This window comes from Mytilus edulis, chromosome 9 (assembly GCF_963676685.1).
Source record: "Mytilus edulis chromosome 9, xbMytEdul2.2, whole genome shotgun sequence".
In the NCBI taxonomy this organism is placed as follows: Eukaryota; Metazoa; Mollusca; class Bivalvia; order Mytilida; family Mytilidae; genus Mytilus; species Mytilus edulis.
The window spans coordinates 55,022,683-55,048,611 of NC_092352.1; the positions used below are offsets into that span (position 1 = coordinate 55,022,683).

A 25,929-nucleotide genomic window follows, 5' to 3' on the forward strand; every position below is an offset into this window, starting at 1 on the left:
GTTTTTACATTCATTTGCCTGTACCAAGTTAGAAATATGATAGTTGTAGCAGTTCAGTGTTTCTGTTGTTCCGCTGTTACCAAGTTTTAGTTAATGTGATTCCCTCGGTTAGGTTTGTGACCCGGATTTATTTTTCGGTTAAATTAATAAATGGCTATTAAACAGTGGTATACTACTATTGCCTTTATTTATAAGCAATACTGTTTACTTGAATATTCGTTTAACTCGTCGTTTAAAGTAACGCTTGTGAAATAATCAAAGCCACCAATGCAATCAGAACATCTCACACTATATTTCTCTATGCAGAAGAACTGGATAATTAATTAATCGAGAGAAAAAAAGAAATGACCACTTCATGCGTTTCGCAAATCTTCGAAACAGCGGCGACAATGGTATAAACCGATACAATGTCGACATACCTACGCCCAACTTATAGTATTCCCGATGGTTATTTTCTTTTCACTGTGTTACTCATAGTCATAAACTGTTTATTCTCCCACATTTGCGAAACTGATGTGGTGAGATTAATAAAAAATCTACTTCAATCTTTGACAATAAAAGGACACGAATTATTGCAACGATAATAACTTCATATTCTGTTACTTATTGAAATATATGTATCAAAAATACAGAACTTAAAAGCAAATTGAAAAGAGGAAATTGATAAAAAAAAACTGACATAATAAAACGCTATCAACGAATGATACAAGTGAAAAAAAGGTGCCATAATCCTGATTTGTACAGGCATTTCCCAAAGAAAAACTTGGTTAAACCTCGTTTTGTATCTAGATGAACCTCCAATTTGTATGACATTTTTTTTTTATAGTTTCGTTATATTGACAAAATTGATTGATGTGACAAATAGATATGAAAGTTTAGTGTGACAATGATTGGGATCCAGCAGCCATTGCTGTGTCATCATACATCACAGACATACAAAACAGCTGACTATAAAAAAAATCGAAAAAACATTGAAAAAATTAAAAAAAAAGACGCCAGTAAAAAGGTGAAGATTGCAAATATGACAATAACGGCAACAACAGTAACGTTTTTGTCCAGGCTTATAATCTTAAACATTTTATAATAAATACAATCTATAATGAGAAAGAAACAATTACGGAATCTTCAAATGATCCTACGAATATGATCCAGTATGATCGGTCAGGTCTCGTAGAAGATAGAAGACTATCATTTTTTTGTAATTTGGTAAATAAATGCAACAGAAGAATACCGGTGTTCAAAAGTCATAAATCGATTGAGAGAAAACAAATCCGTGATACAAACTAAAACCGAGGGAAACACATCAACTATAAGAGGAAAACAACGAAACTACAGAAACACTGAAGTGCAACAAAAACAAACGACAATGCAACACACACAGAAACGAACAATCAAATAATAATTGCCATTTTTTCTGAATTGGTACAGGACATTTAAAGAAAAAATGGTGGGTTGAACCTGGTTTTGTGGCTAACCAAACCTCGCACTTCTATGGAAATGTAAAATGTACCACGAAGGGAATTTATCGATGCCAATATGCTGTATCATCACATTATGAGTTGCTTTAAATCTTCAAGAATAACTGAAAACTGTCATTTTGTTTCTGTTATAAGCTAAAAATTCAACAGCAAGGACACTGTGATAAGGGTCAAATATTTAAAATTCATAACATTCAAGACTCACAAAATCGCCCCCCCCCGGCCCCAAAGACGCACAAAAACCAGGCAGAATATATGTAACATTTATTCTACACCGTTTTTTTTTATGGATATTTGACCAAAAAGCGTTTTACCACGGCAGTAAAATACAACTTTGGTATTTCTACAGATAGTTCTATAGCAAGAGCAGAAAAGTAAATAAAGAAATCACTAAATGGCCGATTAAAGAACATCCGACTATATTATGTTCTATACTTTATTTGTCAGTATTAAGATACCATCTACAAATAATGAATTTCCAGCAGTCTGAACAAATAATGAAATATTTAAAACACGTCTGACATTGGATGAAACAGGATGATTGAGAAAACACATAACTGACAAGAGTCCAAAAGTCAGTTTAATAGTGCTGATTAACTCTAGACACACTCACTTCTAGCAAATATATCAGGAGCTGAAAAAAATCAAACCGATGATTATTTAAAAATATATCTGCATCAGACAGTTACGGTAGATTAAGGAATATATTAAAGACAAATCAACACCTTACTACAAGGTATTGCTAGACTCTAATACTCCGTGAAAAGTTCATCAAGTCAGTGGAAGGTTGCTGAGTATTATCAGAGAAGTCTCTCTCACAATATACACGAGGTTATTAGGGAAAAGGTGTCAGGAAAAGTGTACTGATTGTCATGGCTATTCGGAAAATGCCTACCAAGTCAGGAATATGGCAGTTATACACTTGTTCCGTTGGTTGCTAGTGTTTGATTTTGTAAGTTTTTATGGACTTCCCGACTCCTCTTTTGAATTTGCCTTAGAGGTCAGAATTTTTTATATACCTTTTTTTTTCTCGGACATCCATTAGAATATAAAAAAAACAACAGCAAAGTTGAAGGGTATTGCATGAACTAACCAAAGGAGCCGAAACAACGCAGGTCGTTGGTTTTCTCCGGGCACTCCGCCTGCCTCCAAAAATAAAAATTAGCCGCCATGAAATTGATCAAAAGCGGTGCTTAGAAGTGGCGTTAAAACACCGAAAATCAAGACGAATCAAATCGTACCTCTTCTCTGAATAAATTACAAGTGTAAATGAAGGAAATTTACATGAGATTTGCGTTAATAGCCATTGGATGATACACATTTATAATCCCTCTTTAAAATAGCCAAGAAGATGAATAATGGAACGACGAAGAAGTAAACATTGCCACTAATTTATGTGACTCTTATTTCAAACTCATGTCTTAATAGATATGCAACTCATGAAATTGACTCCAATGGAAGAAATGAGTTTTTAAAGCTGCCTTCTGACCCAAGCAGGTTTGAAGATCGATGGTAGAGCATGAAGATATAACATTCAAACTGTTTTTTAGCTGTTTTTAAACCAACTACAGACACCTCAGCCCTTTTCCGATTAATAAAGACACGAGGTAATATTTGCTGCCGAATACAACAGCTTCAGAAGACAGATGGTGACAGAAGAAAGGGGGGGGTATTTATCTTACCTCAATGTTAATTATAAAGCTACGACAGCAAACAAATATTTTCATTGCATGTAATTCAATACTCGACAAGAGATTGACCATTGCAGAAAACACAGGTAAAGTAATTGTTCGCACTATGAAATTTCCGGTTTATATTTTTTTGGTAAAAAAAAACGAAACAAAACAAAAATAGCAAAATACCATGTTAAATGTATAAAAATTCTTTTATCATATTCACCAGGTATGTAATCATAAGCATCATAAGCATCAAGGGCATCAACTATTAAAGTCTTAGCATCAATTAAGTTCTTGGCCAAAATATTAGAAAATTACAAACTTATATACAAAATGAAGAGCTTATGAACCGAAAAGGAAAAAGTTATGTATACTAAGGACTAATACAAGTTACAATAAACCCGATAGATATGTTTTACAAAGGCTGCCGACTCGGAATAATTACAGTGCCATAGGAAAAGGAGAATATGCTTGACAGGGGCAGAAGGGGTGAATTGCAACAGGTAACCTATTCATAGACTTGTTGCAAAAAGAGGCAGCTGTTATCTGCTCTTTTGTCGGGTTATTTTCATTCTCAATTATAATTTTTGACACAACCTTTTTCAACTTTTGATCTTCAGTGCTGTACAACTTTGTACTTTTTTTCACTTTCGATCTTTTATATCTGGGCGTCACTGTTGAGTCTTGTGTGAACACGGCGCGTTTTTGGCGTATTGAATTTTAAACCTGATGCTTTTTGTTATCTATTAAGCACGTGTTTCTTTGTCTAATACGTTCTCCTATTAATTTGTATTGTAGTCCTGTAATATTATGTTGTCATTTCAATGTTATATTTAACATTGCCATTAAAGTGCGAGGTTTGGCATGCCACAAAACTAGGTTCAACCCACCATTTTTCCTTTAAAAATGTCCTGTACCAAGTCAGGAATATGGCCATTGTTATATTATTGTTCGTTTCTGTGTGTTTGTTTGTTTTCTCATATTTTTGAGTGTAAATTCACATTGCGATAAGACGTGTCACGGTACTTGTCTATCCCAAATTCATGTATTTGGTTTTGATGTTATATTTGTTATTCTCGTGGGATTTTGCCTGATGCTTGGTCCGTTTCTGTGTGTGTTACATTTTAGTGTTGTGTCGTTGTTCTCCTCTTATATTTAATGCGTTTCCCTCGGTTTTAGTTTGTTACCCCGATTTTGTTTTTTGTCCATGGATTTGTGAGTTTTGAACAGCGGTATACTACTGTTGCCTTTATTTATATTTAGTAGGCACCACAGGATCAATAAACAATCATACGTTGAACAAAATGCAAATGCTATGAGAAAATACAAAAAACGATGGAATCCAGAAACACAGAAAAGACCATAAAATTAGAACCTCATATGTGGTACTTGTCGTGTTGACCATGGAAATTATAAATTCAATAAATAGTCCAAATCAACAACAAATAAAAGTGTTTAACGACCTTGACTGGCTATACAGCCCTCGCACGGTCGGCTCGGTGCCCGAAGGCGATTGATGAGCGTTTAAATATTTTCTGCCGTGGGTCAGGAACTGGTAGTAGAGGACACCGAATGGAGGCCGCCATCTTGGTTTTGGTGAATAGATTTTTCTTTGTTTACTATTTTGATGTTATTTCTTCACTAACGGCTGCTTTCAGGGCCAGTTTGGTCAGCTTGGCAGCACGCTAGCCTCGATGATGGAGTACTGGTAGATGAATCGTGGACGTAGTTCTAAATAGTTATCAAAGGTACCAGGATTATAATTTAGTACGCCAGACGCGCGTTTCGTCTACATAAGACTCATCAGTGACGCTCAAATCAAAAATATTTATAAACCCAAACAAGTACAAAGTTGAAGAGCATTGAGGATCCAAAATTCCAAAAAGTTGTGTCAAATACGGCTAAGGTTATCTATGCCTGGGATAAGAAAATCCTTAGTTTTTCAAAAAGTTCAAAGTTTTGTATACAGGAAATTTATAAAAATGACCACATTATTGATATTCATGTCTACACCGAAGTGTTGACTACTGGGCTGGTGATACCCTCGGGGACGAAACGTCCACCAGCAGTGGCATCGACCCAGTGGTATAAATGACAGGAAGCGTTATCAGGACCAAAGCCGTGAGGCAGTTACATGCAGGTCGTATCACCCAATACCTAGGATACAGCCCTCGGACGTTAATCGGCATAACACTCCCCATGATACAATGGTTTTGGAGTGCATGTTAACGCGGGTACGCCAACTACTACGTCTATCTGTACGGCTTGGATTGGTTTCTGTCATCTTAAGTAGTAAGTCGTTGATCATCTAACTGTAAGCCCTCATTGAAGATAGCGGGTAAAGGAGAGCTGGCCCAGCACGTCCGTTCAGCTGTAATGACTGAGACGTGACTGGAGATTAGAAAAATATGTAGTCCAAATCGGACATGTCACAGTCGTTTTGAGGTGAAAGGGATTATTACTTTGTGACAACTTTGAGAACTCACCACCAGAGACCAAATGACACAGATATTAACAAATACATCTCGCCGAACGGCCTTTAATAGTGAGCAAAACCCATACCAGATAGTCAGCTATAAAATGTTCCGAAAAATAAAATTAACTGTCTAATTTATGTACATGAAGTAATGAACGTAAAACCAATCAAGAATGTGACGGGGTTAAACTACTCGGAAGTTCCCAGTCCTTCCCATACCTTGAACTGTGTTGTTACAGTAGATCAAAACTATTGAAATTGGCTGAACTCATCAGAAGTAAACAAATAGAAATAATCTAACAAAACTACAAAGTAAACAAGGCAGGGTAGGTTTACATCCTCACTACAAAAACAACACCCATTAAGTACAGATCTAAGTGAACTCGCAGTTACGGGCAGCTAGCTTAAAGCAAATAACTAACAACTATTAAAATAATCATGCATCTAGGTCTAAAATATCAATATGTTTATATCCAACATCCAATGGATTGAGTGTAAAGACATCAATAACAGTCAGAAAAAAACCCAGGATCCTGTGAAATGCCAAGATACAGGTATCAACATAGTGTAGAGTCATGAATATACATATTTATCCTGCAATTGGATGTCCTACTATACAGATACAGCCCTACATATGTCGCTATGCTGTATCTGTATACTATACAGATATCGCTTTAAAGCTCCGCCTACTGCCGGACTGAGTATTGTTTGAACCTGTTTGACCTCAGAATGTGTATTCCAGTTGCATTCCAATGACGATGACAATTGTCGATTTCAAAACTTGAATGTGTATGATTGTGTTACAAAATCAACCATGTCAATTTCAGCATACATGTTTAGTGAATGTCAAGCCTGAAGCGTAGGACAACTCGTACACTTCTGTTTCAAATTTGACAATGTTTTGTTATTTGTTTTTACTGCTGAAATTAGTTGTTATGTTAAAATATATAATTATTCACCTTGAGCGATGTATTATTGTTGACCACTCGAGATTCTTTTTTTGCGAACCCGTCTTCAGCGTAATGTGTGATTTTGATATTACTACGCGGGCCTCAAGGGATTACAAATCGAAAATAAATACTAAATATGTTAGTTTTTGTGTCTTTCAAAACACAAACAATATACAGAATAATTGCAGGATAAAGACAATAACTGTTTAGTGTCTTTAAATATCAGCTGTATTTGTACTCGGCTCGAAACAGGTGTAGTAGCTCGCTAAAAGTTCGCATACACCTTGTTTCCTAGCCTCGTACAAATACAGCTGATATTTAAAGACTCTAAACAGTTATTGTCTATGTATATAAAAACAATATTCCAAGATTTAATTACAGTGTTGATTTGGTAACCTTTTAGAATAAGACCATCTAAAGGATCGATAAGTTTGCACGGATTGTATCTTAATTTAGCGCCTCGGTAAAAAACACAAACGTAAAAACAAACAAGACGTGCTTCCCGTTTGAAATAAGTTTTCGATAGGTAAAAACAAACTTAAAATCTATGGATGAGTTAAGTAAATGTTTTAAGTATTTTGCGGTAACGAAATGTCTGAAATAATAATTTTCGAGTAAATTCAGTAATACATAGATTACGTTCATTGAAATCCAAAACACCACCTCAAACACTGTAAATATAATGAGTTTTGATATATAAAGGCCGGTAGGATGGTGCGAATAGAGGAACACTACAATAAAGAAAACGGAAAAGTAACAATAAGGAACTAAAAAGGTCTCGTTTTTCGTGCATTTTAGTGTAGGTTGTCGCGTGTATAATGAAATCTATAAATCTACGAAAGGACAGTTATTACCATTTTTATTAGTATTATTTAAAGTAAGTTCTTTCAGGTAAATTTCGGTAGTATATTTAGAATTTTTTTTTTAACAGAAAAAATATAACCAATATAACGGTAAGTGTTGTTAAATTTATCAATCAAATGCAATTTAGAAAGGTCTTTACTGAGTATGGTCATACACTGGGAATTTTTAATCGTACATGTTATCATGTTTTCTTTTTCCACGTTTAGCTAATTGATTGCCATAGTTCCTTGACTGCATCGATTATTATTGTAAAGTTGTGTTTTCAAGCTCACTGTATGTCAGCAATTCGATTCACAAATTTGATCTCTTTCGACTCATGTTTGTAGTCGCAAAAGGTGTGATATAGGTATGAGAAATAATATGAACACGCTGTTTATATATGGGAGGTATTTTCGGTATGAATCAAAAATGAAATCAAAACCCTATTGTTTTCATCAGGCAGGAACGCACAAAGCCGAATATTTGAAAGCCGAGGATGAAAAGAATATAACAAATTGAAGAGTTTTACCTCAAAAATGTAAATATTGATTAAAAAGTGATGGCGTTCAGCCCTTTAGTGGTAAAGGATTTTTTTGGAAAACAAGTTTCCCGTTTTTTCCAATTCCAACCGGTATCAAAGTGTTTTTTTATGTTCAGCCAACATTATACTTTCCTACAATAGGCTTTAGATAGAACATCACCATTAGAATCGAACGTTGCTGCGTATTTATACATCTCACAAATACAAATCTTCCACCTGTTTTTTTTTTCAGGCGGACAAGTCAAGTCTAAACTGTCAGTTTAACAGTCTTGTTTGCTTAAATAGAAGTTAAATGTTTAAACATTTGGTTAACTAAATTTACTGATTATGCAATATAGCGTACGCATAATAGTACAAGTTTTGTTCTACTAGAAGTATTTTGTATATATATTTCTGATATTAAACCCAATGAAAAGTTGCAACACATAGCTTGCTTATGGGTTTTATACTATGCAGCAATCCCATTGCAGTGTCTTTAGGGCATGTCTGAGCAGAAAGTTTAGGGGCTATGTCAAAGACCTTTCGTCCCTTTTCTCAAATAATTTCATCGGAAGGTACCAAGACCTTGTTGATAAATATTCCGAATCAACTGTTCAAATAATACACGATGGTCTTGGAGTATAGATTCTATGTACTGACGTTGTTTATCTTCATAATAACGTATCTTTGTCTTTATGAATATTACTTTTATTGTTTAGTCTATGTTTGTAAATCTTTATATATATGAAGATGTGGTATGAGTGGCAATGAGACAACTCTCCATCCAAATAACAAATTATAAAAGTAAATCATTATCTTTGTCTTCTTGTCTATCATTTATGCTTATGTGCTTCTTCTATATGCCTTTTTGTGTTTCTTTGTACATATGACGTGGCTCTGCACTTATACATCCCGTCATTGTATTTTTGTTCTATGATAAGTTTCGTATTTTTGTCTTTCGTATTGTGAATGTGCTTTGCCTATATACCTTTTTTGTTTTTAGTCGTTGACATATTTGTTTGTTCTTATATTGATTAAGATAATCACACAATGTTACTGATGTACGCCTATTTTTGATATTTTGATCTTATATTTCAGTTTGTTTTCTTCACACATCGCTGTCAATATATACTTTTATGCGACTATCATACAAGTGAGAGGATTATCTAGCTATAAATAAACACATCATAAAAACCAGGATTGAAATTTTGTATTTGCGCCCAAAAGACAGCCCAGTGACGCTCGAAGCAATGCAGGTTAAAACGAACATTTCCCTCATGTATGTACCAAGTCAAAAATGTGACAGTTGTCATTCATTCGTTTGATGTTTGAGATTTTAAATTTGCCATTTGCTTAGTGACTTTCTGTTTTGAAACTTCCTCGGAATTCAGTATTTTTTATTTTACTTTTTGATAGCACATACGCCATATATTTGTAGTGGTAGGTAGGTTCGGAAAGTTCGACCTTCGTTTGTAACAATAAGACCGCATAAAATTCGAATATGTAATAGATAGAAAATGAATGCTTGCGTTAAATTCGTAAATTAAAAAAAAATGTATGAAGGGAACAACTAGTTTACTACAAACACCCGATGAGAGTAAGATTGTCCAACAAAACTTGTACCCTCTTTTGACATTTTTACCTATTACGTCTGTTTGTTGTTTTGTTCGCCCATTGTTGTTAATATGATGAAATTTCATTATGTTCAGAGTTGAAACTAGCTAAAAAAAACCAGGTTTAATCGACCATTTTCTACAAAAGGAAATTCCAGTACGAAATTGTACAGTTGTTTTCCATTCGTTCGATGTGTTTGAACTTTCGATTTTGCCATTTGATAAAAGATTTCCGATTTAATTTTCCATGAAGTTTGGTATTCTTGTAATTTAACTTTTATTTTTTTTTTTTATATCGGATGTGACATTGAGGGGTTATACCGGTGTTCTGTTGTCGCAGAAATTCCCTTTCGCTTTTTGACAGATAACCGAACGAATGTCTTATAAACGCGAACATTATTGAGTGTAAAATAACATTCCTTATCGCTTTTTATAAATCCATTTCTTCAATGAATACCCTTAGAAATATTTTTAAAACGTTTTAAAATTTCTTTATCGGTGAAAAGCCTTCAAGGATACGATATTTTCTGCTTCTTGGTTTCCGATAAAACAGCGGAAATTTCGTCAATATTGGAATTCCAATTCATTATGGATGAAACTGATTGAACAAAATGACAGTATTTTATTCCCATTGTTAATATATTGCACTAACGATCGTCTGGAGATTGTAATGCAGAATAATCATGACTTTTATTGGCAATAGTTATCAAAGGTACCAGGATTATAATTAAGTACGCCAGACGCGCGTTTTGTCTAAACAAGACTCATCAGTGACGCTCATATCAAAATATTTATAAAGCCAAACAAGAACAAAGTTGAAGAGCATTGAATATTCAAAATTCCAAAAGTTGTCCTGTAAGGCCACAGCAATTTAATTTCTTGTTCTACGGATTTTTGGACTCCAAAATTTGGGGCGAGCGAGCGATTTGAAAATTTTAATAAAAAAATATTTAATTTGCAAATTTTTGAGGCGAAGCTTGAAAAGTTAAGGCGAGCGATTTTTTTTTTTTTTGTAAACATAAAATAGTAGGTTTTGACATTTATTAAAACTTGATTTATCACTTGTACTTTGACATTTCTTTAATTTATGAAGTAATTTTTCCCTGTTCACCAAGAAATAACTGAATAATTAAATCTGGTCTATGTATGTGTGGCTGACAATGAGACAATTCTCCATCCAAGTCATAACCAGTTTGGGAACAACCCCTTAATTTTATAAATATGCCTTTTATGAGGGCTCAATATAAACAGGGACTTTCTATACTAAGTAGGTAAGTATAGAAAGTCCCTGATATAAGTTACAATATATATGTTTTTGTAAAAAATAATCACTTTTTAGTACAAAAGGGCTCATATTTTCCCAAATGAACTACATATCTATCTGGTATTAAATGGTCAAAACGTGTCCAAGTATTTTGAAATATTCCTGGACTTTTACCATGTAAACATATATATTTACTTTAAAAGTTCAATATTATTCAAAATAAATGGAACCCTCTTTGAGAAAAGTGGTTAAAAATATGATTCATTTCTCCTCTTTTTGAGTAAAAAATTCTAAGTTTTCAAAGGTTTTTTAGTAGCACTATACAAATTCTTGGTATTTCTATTTTCATTTCTACATCAGTAAAATGACCTCTTGTCTGGGGGAGGGTTGCTCCCAACCTGATAATGACAGACACAGGTCAAAGTACGGCTTTTTACACAGGGCTTTGATCCATACGGTTACCGTCATTAAACAGCAAGCTATAAAGGACCCTAAAATTATCAGTGTTCTTAATTCGAACAGGAAAACCAACGATGTAATTTATATATCCAAACCGGCAAACGGGAAAATACCAATGAACCGCATCAACAAACGACAACTGTTGAACGACAGGCCCCTGAATCAATCAGGACAGGTGCATAAACATGCAGCGGCTATGGATAGTTTTGTTTCGCCAGCATACAATATAATTGCAGTTGAAGGCAAACCCTTCAGAAGTTCTTAGTACTTTATATTTTTTGATAGGGAATATGAATAAGGGGAAAAGAAACCAACGTTTTGTTTTTTACAGGTATTTCCGCTGTTATATATATTTATATCGGAACACCCCCACTTTAGATAAATGCTGAAACAAAAATTCTCACAGATATTTACACAGTGTGGTGGGGTGCTTATAGGTTTAAAATTGTTATATACAGGTTTAGACTGTGATTTTAAAAACAAATGTTGATATCTTTTTATATCATTTACAAAAAACGGTGCGGGAAATGGACATGATTACATTTCCGGATGCGGGAAGCGGGAATATAAAAAAAAAATAAAAAAATTCTGTTTTGAAAAAAAAATGTGCTGGCGGGTCCGTCGAACAAGGAATTAAATTGGTGTGGCCTAAGACAAGTTTGGCTAAGAAGGTAATGAGACAAACAATACAGCTGCTTCCGCCAGTAAACTAATTCTCGACTCCTAGGAGTCGAGATTAAGAATTGAACGATGGACAGTTAGTGCGTGAATTTTTCTTGCTACCTGATTGGAAGATATTACGAGACGTGAATAATCAAAGTTTATTGATTGGTTAGGACAATCCAAACCAAGTAAATGTCCTTCAATCCCGTAGAGTATCGGATTTGTCCTCTCTATTTTAGCAATTAGATTTTACACAGGTAACCTTTATCTATAAATAGTCGAATCTTCTGGAGTAAACAAAAACGTTAAATGATACTACGTCATAGCGTGTGACCTCACGTGTGTGGTAAAATTTGTTGATTGATGCACGTGGCTATTCTAGTAAACGAATTAATCTACAAAGCGAGAGCACTTTCCATTTTCATCAGCTAAGAGTCGAATAGCCTTTTTGAAAGGCTAACGCTTGTGGAAGTATCTAGTCAACTTTTAACAGACACGGGTCAAAGTACGGCTTTTTACACAGGGCTTTGATCCATACCGTCATTAAACAGCTTTGGAGTATATATCTCCCAATTGATACGATATTCCCGTGCTTACATTTCCTATCATGATTTTCTTGATAGAGGGTTACTGCTCTCAAGGAAGCTATTAAACCAAGAGTTCCAAATGGTGAAGTTGAAATCATCCCTTCGTAAATTTTACGGACGCCATCACGAGTTGGTTGACCGTTATGGAATAACCGTTTCACAAATGATATCGGATATGTTCCTTACGTCGTAACTACAATCCCCTTCCCTTTCATGAATGTGACCTACCGAATTAGACTATTTACCGGATTTGTAATCACATAAGCAACACGACGGGTGCCACATGTGGAGCAGGATCTGCTTACCCTTCCGGAGCACCTGAGATCACCCCTAGTTTTTGGTGGGGTTCGTGTTGTTTATTCTTTAGTTTTCTATGTTGTGTCATGTGTACTATTGTTTTTCTGTTTGTCTTTTTCATTTTTAGCCATGGCGTTGTCAGTTTGTTTTAGATTTATGAGTTTGACTGTCCCTTTGGTATCTTTCGTCCCTCTTTTAACATTATCATCTGATTCAAAGTATTTCTTTGATTGGGACTTTGACATGATAATAACTATTATACAGAATCTGAAACATCAAATAGATTCAACTAATAGATATAAGAAGATGTGGTATGAGTGCCAATGAGACAATTCTCTATCCAAGTCATAACTTGTAAAAGTAAACCATAATAGGTCAAAGTACGGTCTTTAACACGAAGCCTTGGCTCACACCGCAAATTTTAAAGAGCCCCAAAAAATAAATTGTTTAAAACCATTCAAACTGCATTTTATATTATCCGGTGTGACTCTATGCTCTCATACATAATAGACAAATAAGCCCATGTAACCCTACTGATATGGTTATCTTGGTCATATGTCATAAATTCTTAGCACATTCAATCATAAGAAAAGAAGAAGAAAAAACCGAACAATTATATCTAACAACTCAAGGTTAGTTTATGTTGTGAGGAGGGAAGTCAAGAACAAATAAATGTTCCTTTGGTAAACTTGTCTAATATGACAAGGATTCGAATCCATGAAATGTAACTGGATGTTTTTGACTACATGGCTTCATTATATCATTGGACCAATGTTCTGCCAAGATGTCACACTCAGTCTATATCCTGATTAATAATACCTTATGTAAGTATCCTAGGTTGATAGCCAGTGTATTTTCACCAATTTTCTGTTATCTAATGAATATTGTTCATCTTTAACGCCGCCGAGGTATTTGTAAAAAAAGATATGCCTTTTTTACCCTCTCTGTCGTGATATTTGCCAAAAAATACTCTATCCGACTGGACGCTTGTAACGTCACGATCATCAATGCGTTTTTCAACGTTAACATTCGGTGAAATTAAACAGATATAGCATGTTCTTGAGGGGTATTTGCGAAAAAAATACGGCTCGTGAAAATTTACATTCTCTCACTGGTATTTTTCGCAAATGATATGTCTGTTCAATATCAGTGATATACTTTTGGGGACATAAGGGGTATTTAACAATTAAAATCAAAAGTAAATTCACAAAGCTACTGTACTGAAAATTCAAAAAGGACAACCCCTCACCAATGGCAATATCAAAAGCTCAAACACATCGAACTAATGGAAAACAAATGTCATATTCCTGACTTGATAAGACATTTTTTTATTTAGAAAATAGTGGATTTAACCTGGTTTCAAAGCTGGCTAACCCTCTCACTTGTATGACAGTCACATAAAATTCCATCATATTGACAACGATGTGCGAACAAAACAAACAGACTTAATATAATCTCAATCACCACAAAAAACAATCAAATATGTTCCAGTAGACACTTGTTAAAAACCAAAGAAGCCATTTCATTTTATTTTCATTCAGATATATTGATGATGTTTTTTCCATTAACAGTCCAAACTTTTCTGATTGGATTCAATTTGCATATTCCAAAAACTAGAAATTATAAAAACAACATAAACGGCTTCCTCCTCCTCCTCGTTTAAAGACTTAACCTCGAACTAGGACCCCCCCCCCCCCCACAACTAGACATAAGCATTAATCTCAGTATCTAAATCAATGACAAGCCAGACGATTTTCATTTTGAAATTGTCAATCTTCCTTACCTAAGTAGCAATATTACAACTTCACCTGCATATGGGATATGCATTTCTCAACTTATTCGGTATTCTAGATCTTGCCGCTTTATAAAACGTTACCAGTGAGCAGAAGGTATATTACCAGGGCTATGTCAAAGAAAGTCGCGTCCTTCTAAAAAAACATATAAGAAGATACCTTGGTGTAGGGTTTGAATGATTCGTTCATTTTTGAAGACCCTACATCAACTGTAAGGTGAAGATCAGGAATAAAAGCCCTGTTCATTAATATTTTTAATTTTTTTTCTATGTTTTGTGTGCGATTTTGTCCCATGTACATATTCTCCATATTCTTTTATTTTCTATTCAATACTTTGTTCATAAATATTACACATCAACTTCAAAAATAATACATGATGGTCCTGAAGTATAGATGTTAGGTACTGACGTTATTATCATCTTAAAAACGTGTATAGAATTCTTTTATTTGTCTTTGAAAAGTATTTACCTTTAATGTTTCGTCAATTTTTGGTTATATGGCTCATAACTTGTGCTAAAGTGTTATTGTGCTATGGTATTTTTTTGTATTCTTGTATTTCATTTAATGTGCTTTGTCTATATGCCTTTTTTGTCTGTATTATTTTTGGCAAATTTGTTTGTTTATATTGATTAAGATTATAACTCAATGTGGACCGTTGTATCCCTAATTATGACCTTTACCTATTATATCCGTTGGATTTGTACACACATTGTTGTCGGCCTAATAGAAATTTGAGCGACAGTAAAGCAAATGAGAGGTTTAGCTAGCTTTAAAACCAGGTTTGATCCATTATTTGTTTATGACGTCACTTGGCGTAGAGGTTTAAACGTATTCGGATGTGTCTTCTTTTGTGTTTCAAATGTCTGGTTATGTAAATGTATTTCAGTTGTTTCCTGTAATTAGTTAATACTTCAGCTTTATCATGTACTTTTTTTGAATATTCATTTTATTAAATTTACTGTTTGCAAAAGTATAAATTACTCAAAATTATAGGGATTTTCTGGTAACTTAACAGAAAACCCTTGCCGTTTTTGGCACAACCTTTTTGATCTTTTGGTCCTCGATGCTGTTCAACTTTGTACTCGTTTCGGCTTTCAAACTTTTGTATCTGTGCGTCACACATTGGTCTTGTGTGGACAAAATACACTTCTGGCGTATTAAAATTTTGAACTTGTTGCCTTTTGTTGGCTGTTGTTCGTGTGATTCTTTGTCAATTGTGTTCTCCAATTTATTTATATTGTAGTCCTGTGTTGTCATTTTGATGTTATATTTCACATGGCCATAAAAGTGCGAGGTTTGGCATGCCACAAAACCAGGTTCAACCCACCATTTTTTCCTTTAAAAATGCCCTGTACCAAGTCAGGAATATGGTCATTGTTATATTATAGTTCGTTTCTGTGTGTATTACATTATAACGTTGTGTCGTTTGCTTTCTCTTATTTTTGAGTGTAAATTCACATTGCGATAAGACGTGTCACGGTACTTGTCTATCCCAAATTCATGTATTTGGTTTTGATGTTATATATATATGTTATATTTGTTATTCTCGTGGGATTTTGTCTATGTGTGTTACATTTTAGTGTTATGTCGTTGTTCTCCTCTTATATTTAATGCGTTTCCCTCGGTTTTAGTTTGTTATCCCGATTTTGTTTTTTGTCCATGGATTTATGAGTTTTGAACAGCGGTATACTACTGTTGCCTTTATTTACATAGGAAATGCCTCTACCAAATCATGAATATGGTTTGTTTTCCATTGGTTTGATGTGATTGAGCTTTCGATTTGGCCATTTGATAAGGATTACCTATTTGAATGTTCCTATGAGCTCACTATTTTTGTTATTTTATTTTTTTGCATACACAAATAAATGAAATTATACGAACGAAACGGATTGGCATTCTCGATTCAATTTATATCAGCAAGACTGTCGGAACGCATGTGGAAAGTAGGGGTTGGTGTTGTTGAGACATCACGAAATCAGTCCATGAATGAATCAATCAAAAGCGGCTTTAGTTATGCAATACAGACAAAAAATAGTGGCACATAATAATCACAAATCATTTTTCGTCAGCAAAACAACTGAAAAGCTGTAAGAAAAGTCGTTAAGCTTTCATAATACATATTCCTTTTTTCAGCGGAATATTTGTTCATTTTAAACAATGATTGGTTTAAATTGAAGAAATGACGAATGCGATGCATGAATTATTTCTTTTCTATTATGTCTGTTCGTCCTTTTGATTTTTAGCCTTTGGTATCTTTCGCTCCCATTTAAGTAAAATATTTGTCTTTATAAATTATTCCTTTGTTTCCTTCAAAATAGTACCATAAGTCAATGCGTTTGTGCTATCTTGTGCAATCTGTGCAACTTCTGCACTTTTCGTAAAATTGTTGGTTTGTCTGAAGGTATATTCTGATCTAGTTTATGACTGAAAATGTAGATAAGTTTACATACATTTGACATTCTTCCTGTGACTTACGATGAAAACTGTTGATGTAGCCTTTAACGTTCCTTCAACACAATATTGTATTGAGATATTCAAACTATTTGAAGACTTTGTAGACATCAGATATCTCTATTGCGTATTCTGCAATCTGTCTCAGACTTTTGGTATAGAAAAAAACAACTTGAAGTGTAACATCTGGATACTGAAATTGGATGACTGATTTGTCTAACATATAATTTATACGTACAATGACTGATTTGTCTTGCATTGTAAGTTATATAAGGCACAAGTTGTTCAAACGGAGTTACAAAATTATAAACGAACAAAATCAAGGTGACATTAGATTATCGATGTTCAGATATCGTAATACGATTAACGTACCAAACGGGATGACAGTAGATTATCAATGTTCAAATATCGTAATTCGATTAACGTACCAAACAAGGTGACAGTAGATTATTGATGTTCAAATATCGTAATTCGATTAACGGACCAAACAAGATGACAGTAGATTATCAATGTTCAAATATCGCAATCCGATTAACGTACCAAACAAGATGACAGTAGATTATCGATGTTCAAATATCGTGATTCGATTAACGTACCAAATCAAGGTGACAGTAGATTATCGATGTTCAAATCTGGTAATTCAATTATACAGAGACAAACCAAGGAAACAAACAGATATTGTCACACATACCATTAAGACATACTATTCTTTATCCTCTCATACTCTTTTTAATTATTTGTTACTATTTTTAAGGATAGCTTATGAAAGTTGGAAAATCTAAATCTTAAATGAAGACAGGGAAATAGTTTCTAAAAGAAAATATATGTTCCAAACTAAAACATCACCTTTACACAGTTGCGTAATGAAAATGATTGTGCATCTTTGTTTTCAATAAACTTCAGAATATTCTGTATTTTACGCGGCTGAATTTCAGCCATTATCATTTATGAGTCTTTTGTATCCATATTTTTAACATTTTTACCTATTATGTCTGTTTATTTTGTTCACGCATTGTCAATAAAATAGAATTTTAGGCGACTGTCATACAAGTGAGAGGTTTAGCTAGCTAGAAACCCCAGGCTTAATCTATCATTATTTACATAAGGAATGCATGTTCCAAGTCAGAAATATAACAGTTGGTTTCCATTCGTTTGATGTGTTGAGCTTTTGGTTTTCCAATTTGACAAGGGACTTTCAGTTTTGAATTTTCCTTGGATTTTAGTTTGGTATTTTTGTTATTTTAACTTTTGTTAAATAACTATATGTTTTTGTTTTGAAAACAGTAAATCGTATTGTATTTCTTATTTTATTACCAATGATCAATGCTTTTTAATCTCAAAATACTGAAATAAATAAAGTTTAATACATAACAACATATCAAAATATATAACAGGATGGTTGCCTCAAAATTTATACAAAAAGTCATATTTGATATTTAAGCTCAACATTTAATAATAAATACATCTTTGGATAAGATTATGAAAACAATGCTGAAACATTTACATAATGCCATGATTCAACAATGGTATATGTCCATGGCTATAGTCTACGTCAATCTTTACATAGCCAGGTTTGGACAGAGAGTCAATTATATATATGATATATGGTAACAATAAAACAACAACTGGTTTGTCATGGGGTATTTCATAATAGCTTTTACAATCATAAAGCAAAGTATTAAAACACAACTTTTTTTTCCAAATACGTTATTTCAAATTGACTAGTAGTTATAAATGCTATAATCTTTTTTAAAGTTTTCATGAATATAACAAAAAAAAAACCCAACCCATCTCACTTTCATTGCATTTGGAATTAAAAATTTAGATCAAAGTATTCTTATCATTCTGAACGACCCCCTACAAAGATATCAAATTAGTTAAAAGTCAACTTTAAAGGTGTTGTATTAAATATATGGTCACCTGAACAATAATGAAATAAAAAACATTTCAAAATGCATTTTAAAATTTAAAAAATGCATTTAGATTATGCGATACTGTCAGTGACTTGCAATATAAGATTTACAATAATAATTTAACAAATAATTTTAAATTTTCAAAAAGTATGGACAGGAGAACAAAGCCTATCATCATTCAATGGTACTAGGCACGGAGGTATAATCACGTGACAAAGGGTAGTTATTATTAAAATTTTCAGCTCACTTGACCATGGATTTTAAAATAGGTAAACTTGATTTGTTCGAAAAAAAATAATAATAATTCGCTAACAAAAGATGCAGTCATGCAACATGGAAGTGAGTAAGCAAGAAATTGTGTTAAAATAGAATCCTGACCGGGTTAAATTGTGTGTTGCGGTAGTAAAAGTGAGGAATTTAATAAATGTATACATCAAATAACTTTCAGTTATTTAAAAAACGAAATTTTGAAATATAACTGAACATGTATTATTATAGTCGTAAACGATATTTCAGTTAAAGTTTGCTATCAGCGGGAAGTAGACAGCGCTACAAATTTCATTCAAACAAATTATGCCCTAACAAGTAAATATCAATAATATCTTCCCGACTAATTATTACATAAATTTACGAGTCTGTTTTGCAAAAGTTCGCTGAAGGTCGACCACCGTTAGTTATTAGCTGTCTTTTCACATGATTAATTCAAGAAAAGAAACTATACCTATTGGAAATCGTAACTGTAAGAATCATCAAAATTAATCATGACCAATTTTCATCTTATATAAAAGATGAATATATTATTGGGGCTGATAAATTGTCTTGTTATGAATGACTCATACATATTGACCATAACTCTTTAGTGGACATAGTAATTCATTAGACGGCTTACAGACATTTGTGAATAATCAATGCAAGGAAGACTAAATTGGAGCCTTTCATATAAATAACACTTACATTACTACAAGATAAAAATCGGAAATGAGACATGTCCATTAGTTTTCGTCATTATAATACCACGGGATTGGAAGTTTCAAGGTTTTGTAGCAGCACCTTCTATTATTTAAATAGAATATAGTGGGTTTGAAGTAAGTCTTCATAATGCTTTAAATGCTTATTACACCACCAAACTGTTGCATCATAATACAGGAAGGGCTTATGGTGTTATAAATATACAGCCGCCTACATTTTTTGTCCGGAGACAAAAAGTAACTTTCTGAAGCAAAAAATAAATGATGAGGATATTCGATTCTATAGCAAAACAAAGGGAGGGGATTTTTTTATGCAGATCGAAGGGCGGAACCATTGGTTCGTATATCAAGAAATCTGGCATTGCAATAGTTTTGGAACGGCTTCTCAACTTTAATTCTCAAATACGAATAAAAGAGTTTTTAGGCATTTACAAGAAAATAATGTTTGTTTCACTTACATATATATAATAATGAAAATAAATTACTTAGGCCAATAAAAAGGATTTCTGGCCTATATTAAAAGAAACAGGGTGAAAAATAAATTACGAAATAAATTGCACAATCTGATATTTTATTAGTTTAACAATAAAATCATTTATTTACACTGGACCCTTTGAATTTAATGATATAAAATGACGCATATGAATACGATTTTTAAATGAATGGCAGTTCACAATCGTTATTTTGTAGGTTGAATAGTAGGACCACGCACAGCTGATGAAAACTTTTCAATTGTGTCAAGTTTCAAAGATGCGAATTTGTTTTAAAAAAATAACTAGTTTGAAAATGACGCAGAAACCTATTGAAATCATTTACCTTTTAAATTTTCATAAAAATATGGACACTTAATATATCAATATGAATAAATCATGAATGAAAATGCATGAAAGACTTTAAATCTTGACACATCGTTTTTGAACACAAACAATTATGAACATTAACATCAATTGATAAGACAACAAAACATGAAAGACATGTACATAAAAAAACACTGGTGCAGAAAATCCGTTTTTTGTTTTTATAATTTGAGGTTTATAATATAAGTTCTTAGTATATTTGAATCAACAGTTTTCTTTGAAACTTCGCTTTCCCTTTTTTCTTCCTAATTAATGCAAAAATAAGTTGTGACTGAGAATTTGTACTTAAAATATTCAAAATGTCTATACTTTCTAGAACATGGACAAGTCCTTTACCGAGACCGACAGGGAAAATGACTGACAGACGGACTGATTGATATGTTCTGCTTCGGTATTTAAATATATTGGTTGATTGATATTCGGTTGATTGACTGATATCATAAGATCGTACTACATGGTCTCAGACCACGTGGTTTTACAGAAATTGGGTACTACGAGTGTAACTGGTTAAAACTAAACAAATTTTCTGCACCAACATTTTAAAATAAGACAATGGCATACAATACTAAACAAGACATGTAATTGCAAATTATTTTTTGACTAATCACACATATTCGGAATGGCATTTGAAGTGTTCAACAAAGGCAGTCCGGGCTATCACAAAAGACGCCCCAGAAATCACAGACAAACATATCGAGTTCTCGTTCTTGTACTTAAACAATTATAGTCTATTTTTAGTCCCAAGTGTCAATCAAGGATGCAGTTTGGAGTCTATGAGTTTAGATGTCCCCTATTTTTTGGGGCTGTTTAAACTATAACATATAAAATTTACTATTTAAAAAAAACCTGACGCAATTGATCGGCAATTACAAGTTAACTTAAAAAAAACCAAGAAATTTTATTTGAATAAATATGTACCTGGTGTATCATCATAGGGTAGAGGTGAACATGGAGTTGTTTATAAATTTTTATTTAATTTATGTAGTTCGCATAATATCTAGGACATGGGCAAGTTCAACATTATGTACTGCCAATATTGAGAGGGAATGCTTTTAAAAAGGCCATGCATTGCTTGACACAGCCAATGGTAAAAGAGGGATATGATTTTTTCGGCAATTACCCTTTTTATCATCCATTTTATGTGTAAACATTGTTACACCATTAAACAGCCAAAATAGCCGCCCTGTCGACAGTTGTGATGCATACATTAAGTATATAAAGTACAACTTGCAGTCGATTGCATAACTATTTCTTACTAACTGTCGATTTCAAAATATGTTTTGTTTATTGGCCAGCTGAAGCACACCTCCGGTTGCGGGATTTTCTCGCTATGTTGAAGACCCGTAGGTGGTCTTTGGTTGTTTTCTGCACTTTGTTCGGGTTTGTTGTCTCTTTCACACATTCCCCATTTCCATTTTTAATTTTACTTAATATGTTACATTTAATTATCTCATTTAAAGGCACCCCTCCCCTTAACAGCAATGGATTAACACTTGGGATGGCACCAAATACCCTCATAGACTAATAACAACACGTTTGATACCGATTTAAAAAAAAAAGTGCAGACGGCATGTGCATTTTTTGGAGTAATCTTCATCATGCACAAGTTTGAGAACTTAGAGAAGCTCTCGTGACATTTTTCCTCCGGAGAACCGGATATTACCTATGTACAATTATTTCATAAATGTTGTTTTGTTGCTGTTTGTAAACTGTTATACAGTAATGAATAACCTTTACCGAGTTGTATTACAACATCAAATTGGTAAAGAGTGTTACTTTTTAAGTTTCTGATTTGATGATTTAGCACCATGTTAGGTGTTTGATGTCTAATTTTCATACATTTCACTTTTTTACTATCAATAACTGGAGATTGGTTCTTATTACTACACTGATTATAATTCCGCCGCCGTTTCCGTCGGACTGAAATTTCTTTTTGATATATACAAAATTTCCGTCTTGATTTCGTTACTCGCCAACCTATAGTTAATGAATTACTTGTAGTACTATTGTCAACCAGAAACACTTCCGATTTCTGAGGCAAGATAGGGTACCTAAGTTTTGACTGTTTTCTAGATACCACTAATCTAGCAGTCTTTGGAGCATCTCTTTTTCGGCTAACTATATCTATGAAATAAGTATCCGCCTTCAAATTTTCAAGTGTAAAATTGGAAGAACGTTTCACTTTTTTCACAAAAACTGACTCACCACGTATGGAACCACGTGTTACTTTTAACGTCACTTTACCAGTACAAGAATGGACGGCAAGAAATAGATCACTGGTATTTTTAAGGTCATATTTAAAATCAAATCTTAATTTTGATTTTTTAAACTCTAACTCTTGAAGTTTTCCATCTCTCAATTTTCGAATTCTGTCCCGTTGCTTCCGTTTTTTTGTCTTTACTTCTAATTTTTTATATGCACTACTCATATTAGTCCGCTTATTAATCGCATACACATTTACGAAATAAGTTTTCCCAGGTCTAGCCTGGGTATAAATATATTTTGTATTTGTATCTACACAGGTATAGTGAATATCTCTTGGTTTCACTTTTTTCACTGGCCTTGCTTTACTCTGGAATTTTTTTGGAACTTCGTCCTCCCACGGAAAAAAGAATCCTCTACTCTTGGATGCTACCGGCAATTTATCTCCAAACATATTAGACATGAGTGAACAATAGGTATCAGAACTCTTTTTAGCACTCACAGATACACAATACGTTATAATATTCCCATAAGGGGTCTCGTCCTGACTACGGTTCCAAGAAACTGTGAAACTCTTCCGCCGTATGCTATCTGCACGAATTGCGGAATTTCTAGGTAAAGATGGATAAAATGTACTATCCCTTGCAAGCTTTTTTAATCGAAGGAAGAATTTTACATAAGTGTCACTTTCAATTGGCCTTAAGAACACTGTATAAACTCCAGTGGAATTAACGCTTCTTTGAAAAGTATGAGCCTCTGAACCCACATACGAATCCAACTGTATTCCTGCTGGATTTGTTGGTTTTACTTGCTCTTCAAATAATGGATCATCTGAAATGGGATAAATTTTGCATATTTATAAACGTCAGTTCTAATCAATTAAACTTATAATGCGCAAAGGATATGATAATAGTATATTTGATGCTAATATATATATATGTGTGTGTGTGCATGTGCGTGTGTTAAGCATCATTACCATTTTTGACAGCATGATGTTTCACCTTGTGTTTTTTATTCAATTCAAATTTAGAAACAAATTGCAAGGAAACTACGATCAAATTTAAGTTGCTGTTAACTACTTTGCATGCATGGTACCTTGACGATCTTTTATTTCATGATTTATTGCTTACATGTATTACATTTCTTTGGAAAAAATCGTTTCTTTTGGGTAAAATAAAATATTTGACATTGAAAACATCTTAGCAAAAATGAATAAAGATACTGCTGTTTTAAAAGCAAGAAGCTGCAGAGATTACAGAACGAATGACATTGAATAAAACGTAAAATTGTGATTAATTTTGGTAATAAAAAATAGATAAATATAACTTTTTATGCATAATATTTATCCCTTCTTGCAGTACGAGAGGTTCATTGTTCTTTTACGCTAACGAGATTTCCAAGACCATGTGATTGATTTTGTACCTAAGTGACCTTTCTTGCAGTCTTGGCACAATTCAACATGTCGAAAACTCATTATACTCTATGCATAAAAATAACACAGCGTTATAATTCATAGTTCTGTAAAACGTTGTCATTTACTTGTCTAAAATTACACAGTTGTAATTAGTGGTTTCCAAACTTCAAAGAAAATTATTATTAAAAACACCATCCAAGTGGAATTCCAGAAATAAGAACAATACATAGACCTAACACTACGATAACATAAAAAAAAATATCTGCATACATAATGACGGTCTGGGATAAAGCTTGCCATACGCTATTTCGATTATTGAAAATATATATGTTTTGTCTGCTCATTGTAATTGGTTGCAGAAGTTTTTTTAGGTGACGAACTCTGATGATGCACTGTTGGCATCGCTGCAACGTGGATGTCAATGAGGAAACTGCAGTTTTAGTGTAAACAATGCATTCATATTGTAGATTTAACAGGACATGTACAATATGAACTCGAAAATCATCTGGAAACTGATATATTAAGCACTAAAACGGATCGCAAGGTTCCGAGATCGATCGAGGCGATATCGAAAATCATAAGTAATGAATATTTATCAAATATTTAGTGGCTGTTTGAGACAAACAGCCACTAAATATTTATGGTCTTTTTTCGTTTGTTTTTTTTATTTGCGATGGCGTTGCCACGTGTTTGAATGTCCCTATGGTATCTGTCGCTTCTCTTTCATAAATAACTTTAACTCCATCAATATAAATAAAAGCTCATATTTATTTAAAATTTCCCTAATTTCTAAAAATTATATGAAGACAAATGTAATGCTCTGTAAAGCATTTCGTGTATCAGATTTATATATGTATTTCTACTTCATTCCAAAGTATACCATGTTTAAAGAGCATTGATAGCCATGAAGACATATATAATGCTCTGTAAAGCATTTCGTGTATCAGATTTGTATATATTTCTACTTCATTCCAAAGTATACCATGTTTAAAGAGCATTGATAGCCATGAAGACATATATAATGCTCTGTAAAGCATTTCGTGTATCAGATTTATATATATTTCTACTTCATTCCAAAGTATACCATGTTTAAAGAGCATTGATAGCCATGATGTCATATTTATGTATGTTAACTTCAATTCTGAGGTAATTTTGATTGATTACCGTTTTTCTTAAACACGTTTGAACAACATATGATCAGTTTCGAACCAAGTAGATTTAATACATTACTATTTAGTTTTCTTATAAACAAGAAAAAGGTTATAATATAGCTGCACGTGAGGGTTTATACGAAAATATGGTTATGAATATGTCTGACAGCTTTTCTCTATCAGAATTAGTGTAGTTCTTATAATTTCTCAGCTTGTGAAAAAAATAATGCAGAAGATATAATTTTTCAATTGAATAATTTAGCAGGTTTGCTAGTTGGTTAGTTGTGTATTATATCTGAATTAGTCGTCGAAAATAAAACCACCTCGGTGGTCCCATGCTTGCCTTGAGTGTTG

The 25,929-nt window shown here is 33.3% G+C and overlaps 1 protein-coding gene across 3 annotated transcripts in view; it reads right to left on the bottom strand.

The window, feature by feature from the left end:
• Window positions 1-18,363: 18,363 nt before the first annotated feature.
• The window catches only part of LOC139489780 (protein NDNF-like), a 66,372-nt gene continuing 58,806 nt past the window's right edge, over window positions 18,364-25,929 (bottom strand). For all 3 annotated transcript variants that reach the window (XM_071276602.1, XM_071276600.1, XM_071276601.1), the window contains exon 5: window positions 18,364-23,841. In XM_071276602.1, the coding sequence (XP_071132703.1) occupies window positions 22,487-23,841 (1,355 nt within the window). In that variant the 3' untranslated portion in view covers window positions 18,364-22,486. The remainder of the gene's footprint in view (window positions 23,842-25,929) is intronic.